Raw genomic sequence first — 18,541 nt, 5'->3', positions numbered from 1 at the left:
GACTCGCCCGCTCGGAAGCCGGATCCCGAGCCGGGCAGGATGGATCATCACCAGGCGGGGACTGGCCGCTACCAGGTGGTGAGTTCCCAGCCTCCCGTGTCTCCCGGGTCCCTCCCGCCGGGGCCCCGAGGGTCCTTTTCCTCGGGTTATTCCCCGCGGGACGTGTTGGTTAATTGTTTTCTCTCCGGCTCTTGTGGCTGGACCCGCTTCACTCACACCTCTCCTCCTCTTCGAGACCCTTCCTCTCGCCCCAAGTCCCCTCCTGGCTCCCCGCGCGCGCCTCATGAGACACCCTGCCCCCGCACACCTGGTAACTTACATCTGCTTTAGTCTCTCACTCTGTCATTTTCTTGGTCTTTGACTCAGTCAACCCTGAGACATTCTAGTCGATTGTCTGCTGGAAATGGGGCTGAGTTCAGCTACCTGCCCGGAAGGTGACCGCCGTCATAAATGCGTGCGTGCGTGTGTGTGTGTGTGTGTGTCTGTTTGAGGGAGGGGGGTGGTGGTGAAGTAGGTGTAAGGTTGCATGAGAATTTGGTGATAGTGTGGGTTGGGATTCGTGGAACTGTAGAGAATGAATAGCCGTCTTGCTGATCTTGTGTCTGCTCTAGTTAACCTTGTCATTTTGTCCTTTTCCATTATGTTAGTATTAAAAGTGGTTCTATTTTTTCCCCCCATTCCTTTTTTTTTTTTTTTTTTTTTTGGTCAAGAGAGGAAACAGGAAACTTTGTTAGGACACAGTTCTAATTTTTTTTGAAAAATTATTTTTTCTTAAATGCAAGGTTTTCCAGCTTCATTGTATAAACCTTGGTAACTATGTGTTGAATTGAGTGAAATGTGTTCCTCTGTATTTCCAGTGTCAACTTTTGATAAAATGTATTTCTTTGTGTATTCTGATGGTGTCACTGGAGATTCCTATTGGAAACCCTATGGAAAGATAGACTCAGCAATAGTTGATCCTTCTGTCGCAACTAGGTAGCATGTCATTCTGTAAACTTTCAGATAGTAATTTAGATAAGCCTATTGACTGAGGGAAAGAAGAAAAACATTAATATGTAGTACTGTTGGTGCAGTTTGTGGTTTGTAAAATTTTACAAAGTTAGGTGTTCTAGTCCCAGATTTCACCTTTCAAATCTCTTTGTACATGTAAGTTATGAACTAAGAATTTCTATTATTTAATCACATTTTGACAAATACGAACAACACTGTAAGATGAGATCCCAATGTATGTAATTTTGCATTTTTCTAAAATAAAAGCATGATGCTTCCATTTTTAACTGGTGCGCATGCTGTTAAAATTCCCAGTGATCCATATTTTGAATTCTCTGAAAATTTATCAGCTTTTATCTGAACAACTTGGAGATATTGTTGCTTCCATTGTGGAAGGCGTTTTTCAAGTTTTTAGTGTATACCCTTTTGGTGTTTTGTTTTTTTTTTTCACCCCAGAGGAATCCTTATGTTTGTAAATGTTAGCAAAAATAAAATGCAATAGATTAATTGAATAGTATTAGCAGTAGAACTTGTTTCATTTTTCTAATCTTTCCTGTTTCTGTTTCCCTCCCTTAATAAGCATGAACTGATTTGAATTATTTCTCTTTGGGTACTTTTGCTTATCAGAATCAACCATGTTCTACGTAAGTCAGTACTCAAAACATTTCTAACATTTGTAACTGTACCTTAAGGTGATTTATCATACTGTTATATTTGTTTTCGATAGTTATGACTAGTTTAGACTATTTTTAAAAATTCCTGCTACCAAACTATTGAAATTTACTCCCAGTTTTAAGATATTTTTATTTTCTCTATAACTCCTTTCAAAATATATGAGACATTTTATTGCTCTTTTTTTCAAACTGAGCATGTGTGCTACGTAGACTTTGAATGGGTGGAGACATTCATTGAGAGCAGAGGGTAAAAATCAGCCCTTCTAAAGATAATGCTTAGCGGGTCTTCTCAAGATTGTACTCATATTAAGTAGATAGGACATAAATTTGTTTTCCTTGTAAGCAAAAATGTTAGAGAAGGTGTTAGCACAGTTTAAATTTGGATTTTAATTTCTTTTACTATGTCATTACGTAGTGACTTTATCTATCTAGTATAACTCTTGGTTTTTGTTGAGAATGTCCTGATTGATAACTATGTCTAGGTATATGCCAGAGAAGCAGATGGATTGATATTTCCAGTAGACTTTTAAAACTAGGAATCAGTCTGCAGCTCTGGCTTATATGATGAACAGAATTGTGTTGTGGTTGCCTTTAGCTCTGTTTTTGGAAATCTCTGGAATGATCAGTAAACTGGAGCAATAAACAACTTCAGTTATTGAATGTTAAGAATGACTAAGGAGATAGGCAAGTATACTTATGGGTGAAATGGTATGCAGTGTTAATATATCATTTATTTAAAAATTTAAAATAAGTTCTTCATACTGGAAAGTTAGCAGTGATGATGAGGACTGTCAGGATGACTTACTACCCTTAGCAAATACACAAGCTTTATCTGGAAACTGCTTTTTCTGTGAGCTTTTTCCTCTCATTGTTAAAAGGCCCCCCATTTTTTTTTTATTCCAGTAGCTTTAGGGGGTACAAATAGTTTTTGGTTACATGGGTGCATTGTATTGTGGTGAAGAAGTCTGGGCTTTAAGTGTACTCACCACTCTGACCTGTTCACGTTGTACCCATAGATTTTTCTTCCCTCCACCCTTCCCCCGTCTTCTGAGTCTTCAGTATCCATTTGTACCATTCTCTATGCCTTTGCAGATCCTTAGTTTAGCTCCCACTTGTGAGAACATGTGGTGTTTAGTTTTCTGTTCCTATGTTAATTCACTTAGGATGTTACTCTCCAATTCCATCCAAGAAATAACGCAAAAGACATTATTTCATTCTTTTTGATGGCCGAATAGTATTCCATAGTGTATGTGTTGCATTTTCATTATCTGCTGATCATTTAGATTGATTGTACATCTTTTCAATTGTGAATTGTGCTGCGATGAACATGTGAGCATGGGTTTTTTTAATATAATGACCTCTATTCCAAAGGGCCCCAGTTGGTTAAGTAAAGCAGTGGATAACAATTTAGAGCTATAAAAAGTCTTGATTATTACCATTCTAAATTTCAAAAAAAGCCAGGTGTGCTCTGTAATTTTCTTGTGTTATGGGAAATTCAGTTTTGTTCCGCAGGAAATGAGCAATGTTGCCAACCACAAAGTTGTTGACTTGGCTTGCAGCTGTTAAATCACATACTGACTTTGATATTCTCTATTTTAAAGGACTGTGTACCTATACCAAGCAGACTACTAAGATTTAAAAGGTATTCTGTATAAAAGTTAAAGTGTCAGTGTTGACTTATAGTAGTAGTTTCCCAAATTATGTTTTAGAATGAAGATGATAAGTGTTTTTGGAAAACTTATAATATATACTAGCATATTAAAACATATTAGCAGATTAAAACTAAAGAAAATTCCGCAGTAAACACAATGGTTTGGATTTTTTTTAGCCTAGTTCTTCCTAAGTATTATTATTTTTTGAGTTGGGGGGGTCTCACTTTGTAGTATAGGCTGGTGTGTAGAGGTACAATCACAGCTCACCACATCCTTGACCACCTAGGCTCAGGAGATCCTTCCGCTTCAGCCTCCTGAGTAACTGGGACTACAGGTGCATGCCACCATGCCCAGCTAATTTTTATTTATTTTAAAATGTTTTTTGTAGAGAGGAGATCTTGCTGTATTGGCCTAGGCTGTCTTGAACCCCTGGTCTCAAACAATCCTGTCTCGGTCTCCCAAAGTGCTGGGATTATAAGGCATGAGCCACCAAATTTTTTTTGTAGAGAGAAGGTCTTGCTGTATTGACCTAGGCTGTCTCTAACTCCCAGGCTCAAACAATCCTTCCACTTCAGTCTCCCAGAGCACTGGAATTATAGGCATGAGCCACCATGCCTAGCCTCTTTCTACTTTTTGACCACAGTTTTTGCTCTTGTTGTTCTTTGCTTTTAAAATTATATTAACATTTAATTTTAAGATTATATTAACATTTCCAAAATATTAGTTTTGCATCACAGCTGAGGAACTCAGAACCAAGAGTGCGGCATTTTTTTTTTTTTTTTTTGGTAAAGCAAGCATCAAATGTAGCAAACAAGTAAGTGAACTAGCATTCTGGGGTGGCAGTTAGGCGCATTGGGTGCCTTGATCTTCTTTGTTGCCTATGTGACTTATTACAAGAAACAGCTCAGTATCAGGAAATGGAAAGCTTTGCAGACTGGCATGCTCAGCAAGAATGTACAGGGGCATTCAGGCCCATAACTGACTGTTTCACCCATTATTGCGTGTTCTGAATGAGATTAACATATGGCGATTTTTAGGCACAGTTATTTCATTTTCTATTTTAAAGAAGCATTGCAGCCTTTTTTTTTTTTTTTTTTTTTTTTTTTTGAATTGGAGTCTCACTCTGTCCCCCAAACTGGAGTGCAGTGGCTGCTCCTGGCCACCGCAACCTCGGCCTGCTGGGCTCTGGCGATCCTTCCGCCTCAGCCTTCCAAGTAGTTGGAACTACAGGCGTGCGCTACCATGCCCAGCTAATTTTTGACTTATTGTAGAGATGAGGTCTTGCCAAGTTGCCCAGCCTTTTTACCTTATGTTGCTCTCTAGTTATCACCTTCCTTTCTTGATCAGCCTGATTCTTTTGATCTTTACATGTTTGTTTCCTTTGCCAATATACTTTATCTGGTTTATATTCTCACCACATCTTTTGTAAACAGTCAAGATTACCTGACTGCATAATCTAGTAGATATCGTTCAGTTCTCATATTGCTTGATTTCTCTGTTGAATTAAAACTGTGAATTTTTGTCTTGAAATTCCTTCCTTATTTCTGATATCTAGAAGTTTTCTACTTTTCTTGACTTCTCTTTCTTTTTTTTTCCTCCTAGTGAACTCTTTGTACTTACTCTATACTCCTTAAATTTTGATGCTTTCCACAGCTTGGAATATTGTAATAGTCTACTATTTTCTTCCTTCATCTGACCATCCTTCAGTGTGTCATTTGCACAATGTGCATCATATTTGTAGAATACAAGTTGAATATTCCTCATCCGATAATCTGAAATCTGAAGTGCCCCCAAATTTGAAACTTTTTGAGTACCATGTGATGTCACAAATACAAAATTCTACACATAAGTACTAAGCACAAATTTTGTTTCATGCACAAAATTATTGAAAAAATTGTATAAAATTACCTTCAGGCTATTCATATAAGTTGTATATGAAACATAAATTTCGTGTTTAGAATTGGGTTCTGTTCCTTAAATATGTCAAAATGTATATGCAAATGTTCTAAAATCTAAAAAAAATGTGAAATCCAAAAACACTTCTGGTCCCAAGTATTTTGAATAAGGGTTACTCAACCTGTTTACATTTGAATTTTTTTTTTATTTTCAGTGTTCTCCTACTGAATCTACCCCCATACCCCCAACATTTAATACCATGTAATATTAAAACTTTCAAATATATAGAAAAATTTGAAAGAATTATACAGTTAACATCCATTCATGGGGTCTACAGTTGTTAACAGTTTGTCATATTTGTATTGTTGTTTATCTGTCAGTCCATCTTGTTTTTTGATGCTTTCAAAGTAAGTTGCAAGCCGGGTATTGTGGCTCACACCTGTAATCCCAGCACTTTGGGAGGCAGAGGTGAGAGGATTGCCTGAACCCAAGGATTCGAGACCAGCCTGGGCAACTTGGAGAGACCTTGTCTCTACAATAAACCAAAAAATCAACCAGGTATGGTGGCACATGCCTGTGGTTCCAACTACTTGGAAAGTTGAGGCAGAAGGATCACCTGAGCCCAGCAGGTCGAGGCTGTGGTGACCGTGAGCATGCCACTGCACTCTAGCCTGGACAACAGATTAGGACTTTGACTCAAAAAAACCCAAACCCCTCCCTCCCAAAATACAACGTAAGTTGCAGAAGTCAGTGCACCTCTCTGAAAACCACATGCTTATCATTAGAGCTTAATATTTGTTTACAGTTCTTTTTCTTTGGGGGTGAAATCTACATATATTGAAATGCACAAATTTTATATGGCCTATTGGATGAATTTTGACAAATACACATACCTGTGTAACCTTAACCACTTTTAAAATATAGAACAGGTGTCAGCAAACTATGGTCCAACTCCTGTTTTTGTAATCAAGTTTTATTGGACATAGCAATGATCATTCATTTACAGTGGCAGGGTTGAGTGCAGTCATGGGTGGCATAACAACTTTCCATTCAGTGAGGGACCTCTATATGAATGGTAGTCTCATAAGATTGTTTATGTTTAGATATGTTTATATACATAAGTACCATTGTGTCACAATTGCCCACGGTATTCAGTACAATAACATGCTGTACAGGTTTGTGGCCTAGGAGCAATAGGCTATTCCATGAAGCCTAGATATACAGGAGGCTATGCCATATAGATTTAAGTACACAATATGATGTTTGCACAATGATGAAATCACCTAACAAAGCATTTCTCAAAATGTGTCCCTGTCGTCAATTGACACATGACTGTATTTGAGGCAGCACCTGCAAAGCCTGGAATATTTACTATTCTGCCTGTCTTAACGAGCTTGAACTACCATGATAAGGTACCACAGACTGGGTGACTGAATGGGAATTTATTTCTCACCTTTTTGTAGGCTGGGAAGTTCAATATGTATTATGGGGCTGATTTGATTCTCTGGTGAGGGCTCTCTTCCTGGCTTGCAGACTACTACTTTGTGTCCTCACATGGTAGGGAGAGCTCTGGTTTCTCTTCCTTTTGTAAAGACATTCATCTCATGGGGACCCCCACCCTCATGACCTCATCTAAACCTAATTACTCCCAAAGGTCCCACCTTCAAATATCATGACTTCGGGGATGAAGGTTTCAACATATAAATTTTGGAGAGGCATAACATTCAGTTTGTACCACTGCCTTTACTGATATATTACTGACCTAGTACAGAACATTACCGTCACCCTAGAAAATTCCTTTATTACTCTTACCAGTCAATTCCTATTCCCCCCAGATGATTGTTGATTTTTTCACTTCAAATTACCTAGTTTTTGGCTATTCTGGAATCATATAGCACATAGTCTGCAAAGCTTATTTAATTCCGTATGAAATTTTTGAGAGCCATGTTATTGTGTATATCAGTAACCCATCCCTTTCAGTTGTTAAATAGTTTTTCATCATATAAATTGTATGAATGTACTACAGTTTGTCCATTGCTGCTGTTTCCAGTTTGGGGCTATTATGAATAAAACTGTTATGAATATTCTTGTGTGAATCATTTTGTGGACATAAGTTTTTATTTTTCATGGGTGGAATTACTAATAGGGTAAATGTATATTTAATTTTATGAAGAACTGGCAGATTTTTTTCCAGAGTAGTTGTGCCATTTTATAATTGCATCATTAATGTATGAAAGTTTTGGTTACTCAAGAACTTTGCTAAAATTTTGCTGTTGTGGTGCTCCAGAGGTGCAGTCAGCTAGTATGCAGTATTTTAAAAATTATAGCCGGGCTTGGTGGCTCAACCTGTAATCCCGCGCCTTTGGGAGGCTGAGGTGAGTGGATTGCCTGAGCCCGCGGGTTCGAGACCCGCCTGGGCAGGCGAGACCTCATCTCTACAATAAATCAAAAAATAAGCCGGGCGTGGTAGCGCATGCCTGTAATTCCAGCTACTCGGAAGGCTGAGGCGGAAGGATCGCCGGAGCCCAGCAGGTCGAAGCTGCAGTGGCCGGTAGTGGCCACAGCACTCCAGTCTGGGCAACAGAGTGAGACTCCAACTCAAAAAAATAAATAAATAAATAAATAAAAATTATGCTGTTGTCAGTCTTCTTAATTTTAACCATCCAGGTGGGCTTATTGAATTTTTGAAGTTTAAAATTCCCATTCTTAGCATTCAAATTCCTTAACTGGGTCTTCCATACGTGTACAGTGTCAGAGCTCATCATTCCATCTTCTTTATTTTTGTGCACTGATTGTTAGAGTCCAGCAGGACCTACTTATTATTAGTTCTTCAGTCACAATATATTCGCTCTTATTTCCCTGATTTCATATGTGTTTATTTCTCATCTGAAGTTCTGTGCTACTCTACTCTGGTTTGTTTGCCACATGTAATCCTGTTCTTAAAATGCAAAAATCCCTTTAAATCTACAGTTGGTTTTTTGCATCTATTTTAAGCTTATGTCCTCAATTAAAGTTATCTATTAAAGGGATATTAGATAAAAGAACTGAGTTTCATGTGTTCTCACTCATAAGTGGACCTTGAACAACTATTGTAATGCTATAAAAAAAAGGATTGACAGTTGCGAGAAACCGTAGGGGCATAGGGCGCTGGGGAGGTGGAATTGGCAGTAGTGGGAAACTGCCTGGGGAAGGGGGGTGCACACCTCATCAACAAGGGTACCTGCACAATGAATATTTGTACACTAACCCTGAATTGTACCCACAATTTTAAAATAAAAAATTTAAAGGTTAAAATAAAAATCTACAATTGGAAGAGAGAAGGAGGCAGGGAGAGATTCTTGTCTCTGTCAGCTGCATCAAGGCAAAGGAAAGCTAAGAATCACAGCATTAGAGAACTTGTTATACTGAATTATGAGTTTGTATGTCTTTCTCCCTTCTTGACTAGTGCTTTCCTCAAAGGTGCTTCAGAGTTCTGTGAATGCCTAATTTTTATTTCAACTTTATAATAGGTTTTTGCATTAAAAAACTATAATTGGGGAAATTCACACTCAAATCTGTTGTGTACTAGTTAATAACACCAAGTTACATACCAGTACTCAAATGTGTTTTATACTAAGTTGTATGTAACTTGAAGATCATATTGTGTTAATTTGTATTGCCAAGGTAAATTGTTTTTAAACAGACCCCAGATTAACATTTCTCTTGCTATTTCTCTGCATGTTGTGATATTAACTGTAAATGTGTCATTGATTTGGTTGAATTTACCTCTTTAAAAAAATTATGCAAATGAGTAAACTACTTCAGCACACCTAAATCATGCTGATTCAAATGCTAGTCTTTGGTTAAGCATATGTGAGCAGTAAGTGACCAAGTAATGGAGTAACATGTGTAGTAATAAGTAAATGTTTTGGAATTATATCATGAAAATACCATATTATAGATAGTTTATAGTTTATGTTTTGAGTGTCCTTTGTCAGGTTAATGCTTAAAGTATGGGAACAGTTTTTTGGTATTATTGACTATGAAACAAAGATCCTACAACTAATTTATTCAATATGTAATAATTTATGAATTATTTCTACCTGCTTCTGTTTTATTCTGTTTTAAGGTGCTGAAATTCTTTTTTAGGTGTTGGTGAATAAGACAGTTAAGTTCTCATCTCATGGCTCATACTTTGGTCGAGGGAAGGCAGAAAAATAAGTATGCATAATTTCAGGTAGTAATAAGTGCTTTGAAGAAAATAAAGCAGGTTGATGGAGTGAATAATACATTTCATCAATAAGGAGCTAGCAATAAAAGAACAGTAATTACTTACATTATGTTAGTAATATGTTGAGAACTCTGCTAAGTGCTTTGTACGTACCAGCACGCTTACTCCTTAGAATATTTCTGTGAAGTGGATAATGTCATTATCTTCCTTTTGTGGATGAGAAACATGAAATACAAAGAAGTTAGATAATAGGCCCAGCTGTGATGAAGCTGGTATGCAAACTTGTGTGTTTTAGTTTTATATTGCTGTGCAACAAACTACTCTAAATAAAAGCATTTGATTATCTTTTAAGATTTCATGGGTTGAGTATGATCAGCAGAGTGATGATTCTACTCTACATGTTGTTAGCTGGGGCTGCAGTTGTTTTGGGGCTTGTTTGGGTTGGAACTTCCAAGATGGCTCACTCAGGTAGTACTGACTATTGTCTGGGATCTCAGCTGAAACTGTTGACTGGGGCATCTGAGTTCTCTGTGTGCCCTCTCAGTGTGACCTCGCTTCTCACAGCATAGAAGGAAGAGAAAGCTGACATTCTTAAGGCCTGTGCTTAGAAGTTCAGAATGTCATTTTTGCTGTATCCTGTTGGTCAGAGCAATGGCAAGTCCAGCTCAGATTCAGAGGAAGAAAAAACTACTTCCATCTGTCAGTGGGGAGAGGCATGCACATACATGGCGGGAATAAATTGATGATGGTCATCTTTGGAGATGATATACCACACCAGTCAATTTGACCTCTCAGTAGATAGGGAACATGTTAGTCAGGGGATTCCATCCACTCTGAAGGTCTGACATTCCGACAGAAACTTCTAATTGATGAATATTGCAGGTGCGATAATGACCTGTAGTGGAAATGAGTTTGTTGGTTTAAGAAATTAGAAAGCTGATGGCAGTAGCAAGGTACAGGGGATGCTTAGAGTGGAATGGGACAAAATATAGAAGTAAATTGTATGCTGGTATGCTGGATTTGATAGAAGAATGGAGCTCTCATAACTTCAGTTTATAATTTTTGTTTCATGAAAACAGTTAGGTCCTGCTATGTAATTTGGAAGTCCCAGTGCCAAGTGAAAATGTGAAGCTCTGGCCTGTTGTAGGGAAGTCAATATCCCCTTTTTACAGCTGTACAGACTTCCAAAGGATTACAGTCTCTATGCCAGGATGCATTTATTACTGGATCAATGTAATAATCCAGTAAGAGGCCCCTCACTGAATGCACCATGGTGATGCTAGCTTGGGATCTGGTTGACTGTTGCCTTGCCTTATCCCGCTTGCAGGGTAAGGATGGGGAGGTCGAGCTGTACCTCAGGGTTCAACTGACTGAGAACTTTTCCTGGGGAGGCAAATTGCTTGTAAGCTGAATTTCCAAGCCATGGGAACATGCTCCATTGGAGTCCTCTTGGAGTTCACTTATAAAACTTGTACTGAGAGATTACATAATATTACATTTCAAGACAATGGCCATAGAACATTAAATCCCAATCATGGGGCCCTTGTGAGTGGTGGTCCTGTGGGACTCCAGTTATTTCATGCTCATGAAGATGGCCCTAAAAGCAATGTTACTATGGGATGGTGGTGGACATGGTGATGCTAGTAAACTTTTTCTGTAAAGCACCAGATAGTATTTTAGGCTTTGTAGGCCATGTGGTCTCTGTCACTGCTACTCAGATCTGTCATTGTAGTGCAGAAATATCCATTCCAAATATGAAAACAAATGAATGTTGTTTTGTGTTCCAATAAAACTTTATTTGCGAAAGTAGACAGGCTAGATTTGGTCTACTGGCCATAGTTTACCCACTCTGATGTAGATAATATAGCAGTGTATCTCACATAGGCCTGAAATTTGGGCCTGTTGAAAGGTGTTTCTGAGAAATTAATTTTATTACTTCACTCAGTCTCTAAATATATTCTTAGGAATCTGGTGAGGTTGTTGTACATCTCTTACTTTTACCTAGTTGGACACCTCATCTGTCACGTAATTAGGATAGAGGTAGTGGGTAGTGGAATAGAGAATGATACTCCCTGTGAGAATGGCAAAGACAAGTTGTTCAAGTATGGTGGAATCTTCATATGAGGCCATTCTTGTCTGCCTTATTTAAAATCACTATATCCCCTTCACAGTACTTTCTATCCCCATTTCCTGTTCCAGTTTTTATCCATACTACTTTTGACTATCTGATGCTCCAAGTATTTTGCTTATTTCCTGCCTCCCTTCTTCCTCCCTGAATGTAAGCCTCATGAGAGTAGAGGGATTTTTGTCTGTTTTGTTCACTGCTTTCTTTCTGTACCTGGCACATGGTAGTTTCTCATAAGTATTTGGTAAGAGTGGATGAATGAATGGTGGTAGCTTGAGACCAATTTTGTAGACTCAAAACCTAGCCTATGTAATTTTATTCTTATTTTTATATTTGTTTTATCGTTGCTACTGAGGCTTGGGCTCCTTAAGGTGGTGATTTTTTGAATTCCCTTCCAGCTTAACATATATTGCTTAGTGTATCTCTCTCTCTCTCTCTGAATGATGTCCTTTAGAGTCATTCAGGAAGTAACCATGAAGCCATAATGCAGTGGCCTTGCCTAGTACTTTCAGTAACTGTGGCGTTGTATATACCGCTTTGATTTTTCTCATCTGTTTTATATTGATTATTATCAACTATTTCCTTAATATCTGACCTAAATTCTATAATATTATCTAATTATATGTGTATTGATAATGCATTATTTTAGAGTTTTGTATGTGTTCTATATATGTAGGCCTCACTTGAGTTTAAGTAACTATGGAATAGTAGGTGGAATAAATCTGCTGGTGTTTATTTAATATACGTTTACTGACAAAATCATTATAATTAAGACTATGCAATTGCAAATCATCATATGTCTGTGTTTTCAGGCCATGTTGTTATGGTTTCTTTCAAAAGTTTGATCACTTAGCTGGAATTAAGGTGTGGGCAGAATTCTTGTTAAAGACATGCCAAATGCAAGTTGGGAAATGCTTCAGTCATCTAAGATTTATTATCAGATTATTTCAAGGTTTTGACTTGCTTATAAGATTTGTTTGAACATGAACAATTTAATATTTTAAAAGTTCAGGAATGTGTTGTGGTTTAGTTTGTCTATGATGTTTTTTCAGAATTACTCATAACATTATATAAAGAAATTGTGCTCTTTGAACAGAGGCATTGGGAATAAGGAAAATTAACTGAAGTTTATTGTGTAAAACAGTCTTTTAATGTGATGATGTTAGCCTCTTTACTATTTTTTGAGGGTTTCTTAGGACATATAGCCTGCTGAATGTTGGACTGAAGAAATCCAGTAGTGACAACTTTTCTTTTTTTTTTTTTTTTGAGTTGGAGTCTCACTCTATCACCCAGACTGGAGTACAGTGGCACGCTCCAGGCCACCGCAGCCTCGACCTGCTGGACTCCGGCGATCCTTCCACATCAGCCTTCCAAGTAGCTGGAATTACAGGCTCACTACCACGCCCAGCTAATTTTTCAATTTATTATAGAGATGAGGTCTCGCCAGTTTGCCCAAGCGGGTCTCAAACCCACAGACTCAGGCAAATCCACTCACCTCAGCCTCCCAAAGCATGGGATTACAGGCTGAGCCACCGAGCCCGGCTATACTTTTCATAGAACATTTGTTTTCCTCACCTCGGGAGAACTGTCTTCTAAATCAGATGACTTTTTGTATGAATTCCCCCAAAAGGAAGACTCTTGAAATAACACTTGAGACCCTCTTAAGTTTTTGTTTGTAACCTTTAGAGAACAACATGAGCATTTGCTTACCTTATCTCTGCTTAATTTGTTACGGTGTTGCACTTCAGCCATGTTTTGAACTAGATGCTCTTGTTCTCTTTGCCCAGCCCCTCTCCAAACAGCACCCCAAGCCAGGCTCCCTTCTTTGAACATACTCCCCCTTTCTCTTTTCTCCCTCCTTCCTCCAGGACTCATTTCTGTTCTGTGTTCAGATCTATGTTTAGATGTTATGTGCTCCAGAAAACCTTCCCTTCTCATTTGCCTCCCCACTGCCTTTTCCCACTCTTTCAAGTTCTGCGTGTGCTTTTAACACTTGTCAAGTATCCCTGTCATAGCTCTTATTTCATGGTGTGCATTTTCCCTGTAGACTGTAAACTCCCTAGGAAGTAGAGCTTACACATGTCATATTTAAAATGGTATATAGCCTTGTCCTGGGCATATTACATACTACAGGTGCAAAATAGATACTTCTTGAAGAAACGACACTTCTTCTGAATGACTCCATGTGTATGTATGGGGATACTGATATATAATATTTATAAAGCAGTAAATAGCTTTACAGATTTCTGTGTTGTAAAAGTAGTAATGTATTGCACAGCTTATGCAGTGTTGATATTCTTGATGTCCACAATTAGGGTATATACTTTGCTGTAAGTATGGTGTTGATGAATTAGTTTAGATGCATTCTGGTATTTTCACTTAACTGCTCTTCTGACCAGTGGCTTGCTTTTGCAAGATAGTAACTGTGGTTAGGTTATTTGGTCTATTACTTGTGCAAAAGAGAAAACTAAACTGTGCCCTAATGTTATGGAAGAAGGGGAGTCCTGAGTGATCATTTTCTTCAACCTTCTTATGTCATATGACTGTCAAGAGGAGGTTCTGTTCAAGGTTATGCAAGGAAACTTGGAGGAGAGATTTTATTTTATTACTGGAAACATATCAAATGACTTAAAATACATCTAGGATTCTGGGAAATAAAAGTTTTATGATAGGTAAATTTTTTTTTCATGGTGATGCTGGACATAGGGGGCCTGAGTATATAGCGTGAGAGTCCTGTGGTCATCTAGCTACTAAGTGAACCCAACTGATGGTATAGAAACCACCCTTCCGTCATCTTTTGCTGGGCTGGATTCCATTAGTAGGCAAGTTTTCCTTAAATATTGTATTAAAAAAAAATCAAATAGTATGTGTGTACAGTTTTAAAAGTCTGAGAACCAAAAGACAAATAATGAGAAACAACAGTCTCCTCTTCCATTCTTCCTCCTCCAAGACTGTTTCAACTGCTTTGTTTATTTAACTCCATATTTTTAAAACATAAACTGATCCAGCTACTTGTTGATTTAGTAATTTTACTTTGCTTTCTTACATGTCCTTTCTTTCTCTACTCAGATTGTGATCTTTGTAGTCCCACCTCTTGAATTAAAATCTTGGTTCCTCACAATTGTGTGACTTTGTGCCAACTACTCTATGCTGTAGTTTCCTTTTCTATAAGGATAGTACAGGTACCTGTCTCAGAATTATTGTGAGGATTAATCACTGTATGAAAACTACCTAATTTTTTGTTAAATCAGTGATTAGGATTTACATTTCATGACTATAAAAATGTTGACTCATCACTAAGTTAAGTAGTGAACTTTATATAACTTTAAAAATACTTCATGGCATTAGCTAATTTTTATTTCTTGAGTTGTCTACATATCTGTTGTTAATTTTTTGTGTATTCTTTGGTACTTTCCAAAATTTGCTTCTCAGGCATTTAATTTATTTTTTGCATGGTCAAATGTGTGTGTCAGATTCATTTCTTTTTTCTTCAGAGACATTCTTCTTAGGGCCCTCCAGCCTCCTGTTTCATTTGTATTGTTTGTTGTCCTGTTTCATTTGTATTGTTTGTCTTCTTTAGTTATGTTGGAGCTCCTAGTTATTGCATTGCAAGGCTTTCTCTGTGTTTGGTTTAATCCTTTATTTTGGTGGAACATGTTTTACAGTAGGTTCCTAATAATGGATATTTGGTAGATTTTAACAAATTAAGTTGTTAAATTTGCTGGCATAAATCTCATAATCTTTAAGACCTGTGCTGATAGCCCCTTTTCATTCCTAATATTGGGGATTTGCTTTATTTAACTTGAATAGTGTAGCTATTTTTTGTCAGTTTTGTTGATCTTTTTAAAGAATCCACTTAAATTTCTATGTTCTATGACACTATTTTCTGTTTTTACCTTACTTACTATTTTCTTCCTTTTATGGACACTTATTTGGTATTTTCCTAGGTATCTTATTTTCTAATTTAATTTTTCTGTTGATGGGAACACAGTATGATTTTATTCCTTTTAAATGTATTGAGACTTATTTTGTGATCCGATATGTCCATCTTGGTGATGTACTGTGTGCATTTGAAAAGAATGTGTATTCTTCAATTGTTGGATATAGTGTTGTATAAATTTCAAATTAAATTGGTTCATAATGTTGTTCTGATCTTCCATGTCTTTACTGACTTTTGTTTTTGCATTCTAATTGCTGAGCAAGAGGTATTAAAATCTGCTATGATTATGGAATTGCCCCTTTTAGTTATCTCAGTTTCTTGCTTTCTGTATTTTGAGGCACCATTATTATGAAATGGTCTGCTCTATCTCTGGTCTTCAAGTCTAGTTCATGTGATACTAATATAGCTATTCCGGCCTTCTTATTTTATAGTTTTGCGTGGCATATCTTTTTCTATGTTTACTCTCAAACCATCTGAGTTCTTTGAGTGTGTCTTCAGTTGGTGACATATAATTGGATCTTGCTTTTAAGTCTCTACTTTTCATTGGAGTGTTTGCATTTAATATAATTATTAATATGGTTGGTCTGGGTCTACCATTATATTGTTTTCTATTTGTCCTTCCTGTTTTTTTGTTCCCCTTTTTACCTTTTTCTGTCTTCTTTTGGATCATTTTATTTTTGAAATTTCTATTGCTTTTTTATCTTTCTGTGGTTGCTCTTAAATTACAAATGTATATTTAGCATTAATACTGTATCTCTTCATATCAAATGTAGACCTTTGTAACCACATAGGTCCATTTGCTTCCTAATTACTGCTAACCTTTATGTTAAGTCATAGGTATTATGTTAGAAACATATTTAACATTCCCTGTGTTCTCTATTCATTCCTGAAGAAACAAGTTACCCCTTATCAAATTTTTTCAGCCTGAAAAACTTCCTTTAGCATTTTTTTTCTTTCTTTTCCTTTTTTTTTTGAGTTGAAGTTTCACCCTGGTGCACAGGCTGGAGTGCAGTAGCATGCTCACTGTGGCCACCACAGCCTCAACTTGCTGGGCTCAGGTGATCCTTCTACCACAGCCTTCCAAGTAGCTGAAACTATAGTCATATGCCACCACACCCAACTAATTTTCTGAAAATGTCTTTATTTTTGCCCTCATTTCTGAAGTATAGAGTTGGGTATAGAATTTGGGTATAGAATTCATGGCTGAGTTCCCCACCCCTCAGCTCGTTAAAGATACGCTTCCATTTTTTTTCTGACCATCATGATTTCTGATGAGAAGTCTATAATTATTTGAATCATTGGTTCTCTGTATGTAACATATTGGTTTTCTCATGTTGCGTATAGTAATTTTATCTTTCATTTTTAGAAGTTGTATTATGATATGTCTGGGTGTGGTTTTCCTTGAATTTATTCTGTTTGGGCCTCATTGAAACAGAATTTGTAAATTTTTTTCTTTCACTAATTTGAGGAATTATGGCCATTATTTCTTTGATGTTTTTCCTGCCCCGGTCTCCCTCATTTCCTTCAAGTCTCAAATTTAACATTTTTAAGGGTTTTTAAAGTCACCATTTTTTTTTCAATTCTTCTTTTTTATTTTATTTTATTTTTTTGAGATCAGGTTTCACTTTGTCATCTAGGCTGGAGTACTATGCCATGATCATGGCTCATCGCAGCCTCAACCTCCTAGGCTCAAGTGATTCTCCTGTCTCGGTCTCCCAAGCAGTGGGACTACAGGTGCAAACCACCATGCCTGGCTAATTTTTTATTTTTTGTAGCAACAAGGTCTCGCTATGTTGCCTTAGGCTGTTCTTGAACTCCTGAACTCAAGCAATTCTCTCACCTTGGCCTCCTAAAGTGCTGGAATTACAGGCATAAAGCACCGCACCTGACCTTGTCTATTCTTTATGGTCAGTATATTCTATACGTTACTTTAAGTTCACTGCTTCTTTCCTCTTACCTTCATTGTGCGATTAATTCCATCTAGAGCATTTTTATTTCACATATTTTTCCCTTCTAAGTTGTTTATGTGGCTTATTTTTTTACATTTTTTATGTTTTCTATTTATCTGATGAGATTTCCTGTCTTTCATTCATTTCAAGGTAATTTTGCTTTACTTTCTGGAACACAGTTATGATAGCTACTTTAAAATCCTAATATGATAACTATATCCTGAGTTATCTTGGAGTTGGCATCTACTAAAATTTCCTTTACTCTGGAGAATGATTTATATTTTTCAATATTTATAGTAATTTAGGGTTTTATCTTGTATCTTCTGAATGCTTTGCTATGGTCCTCAGGAGAATTTTGAAATTTTTGGTTTAGTAGACGATCAACTTCACTTAGATTCATATTATAAATAGGGTCTCATACTTTGTGTATAATGGTTTAAATCTTCAATTTTTTAGACCTTTGCTAATCTGTTTTGGATCAGTCCTACACAAGCATGGCTTAAGAGCTAATCATTTACCCTTTACTTTCTGACGTACCCGGGCTCCGTTCCATTTTCTCTGGCTAGAAATAGCAGGGTTTCTATTGGGGTTTTAGCAGCCCACGCCTCTGTTCCTCTCACCTGTGGACCCACCTCAGAGCAAAGCTGCAACAAAGAAAGGGAAACTTGTCTGATGCAGATTGCTTCTCCAAGTTTTAGCTTTCTTCCTCATCCCTGCCTGTTTTCTTTACGTTTAGAATGTCCAGGGAGTTTGTTTCTTTTTTTCATTTTTTTATTTTGTCCTGAGTTTATAGTTGCTTTTAGTTTGGAGGGTTGGCGTGTAAAGGGCTACTGCTATGCTGGAACTAGAGCCAACTGTAGATTTTTGAGATTTTTTTTTTTCTGTCTGTGTATTAACTTTCCTTCTAGTTTTGTTGTTGTTGTTATTGTTGTTGCTGTTGTTTTGGGTTTTTTTGCAAGAGTTGTGAAGGTTTCATGTTGAAAGTTTGCTTTAAATCTGGGAATTTCTTTGTGCCTATTTATGTCCTATGTATGTGTTTCTGTATTCTTGATTTGCTGATCTGTGGGTTTCAGTATTTTTTCATTTCTTGGTGAGCCAGTCTTTT

At 37.1% G+C, this 18,541-nt stretch overlaps 1 protein-coding gene across 3 annotated transcripts in view; it reads left to right on the top strand.

The window, feature by feature from the left end:
* Positions 1-6: 6 nt before the first annotated feature.
* The window catches only part of NDFIP2 (Nedd4 family interacting protein 2), a 76,413-nt gene continuing 57,878 nt past the window's right edge, over positions 7-18,541 (top strand). For 2 of the 3 annotated variants that reach the window (XM_021712960.1, XM_008059185.1), the window contains exon 1: positions 7-78. In XM_021712960.1, the coding sequence (XP_021568635.1) occupies positions 40-78 (39 nt within the window). In that variant the 5' untranslated portion in view covers positions 7-39. The remainder of the gene's footprint in view (positions 79-18,541) is intronic. The other variant, XM_021712959.1, reaches the window with a different exon arrangement.

Source organism: Carlito syrichta, unplaced genomic scaffold, assembly GCF_000164805.1.
Source record: "Carlito syrichta isolate Samal-C Ts95f unplaced genomic scaffold, Tarsius_syrichta-2.0.1 Scaffold303785, whole genome shotgun sequence".
NCBI classification, from domain to species: Eukaryota; Metazoa; Chordata; class Mammalia; order Primates; family Tarsiidae; genus Carlito; species Carlito syrichta.
Note: the sequence above shows the minus strand (reverse complement) of the source record. Positions and strands in the feature narration are given on the sequence as shown.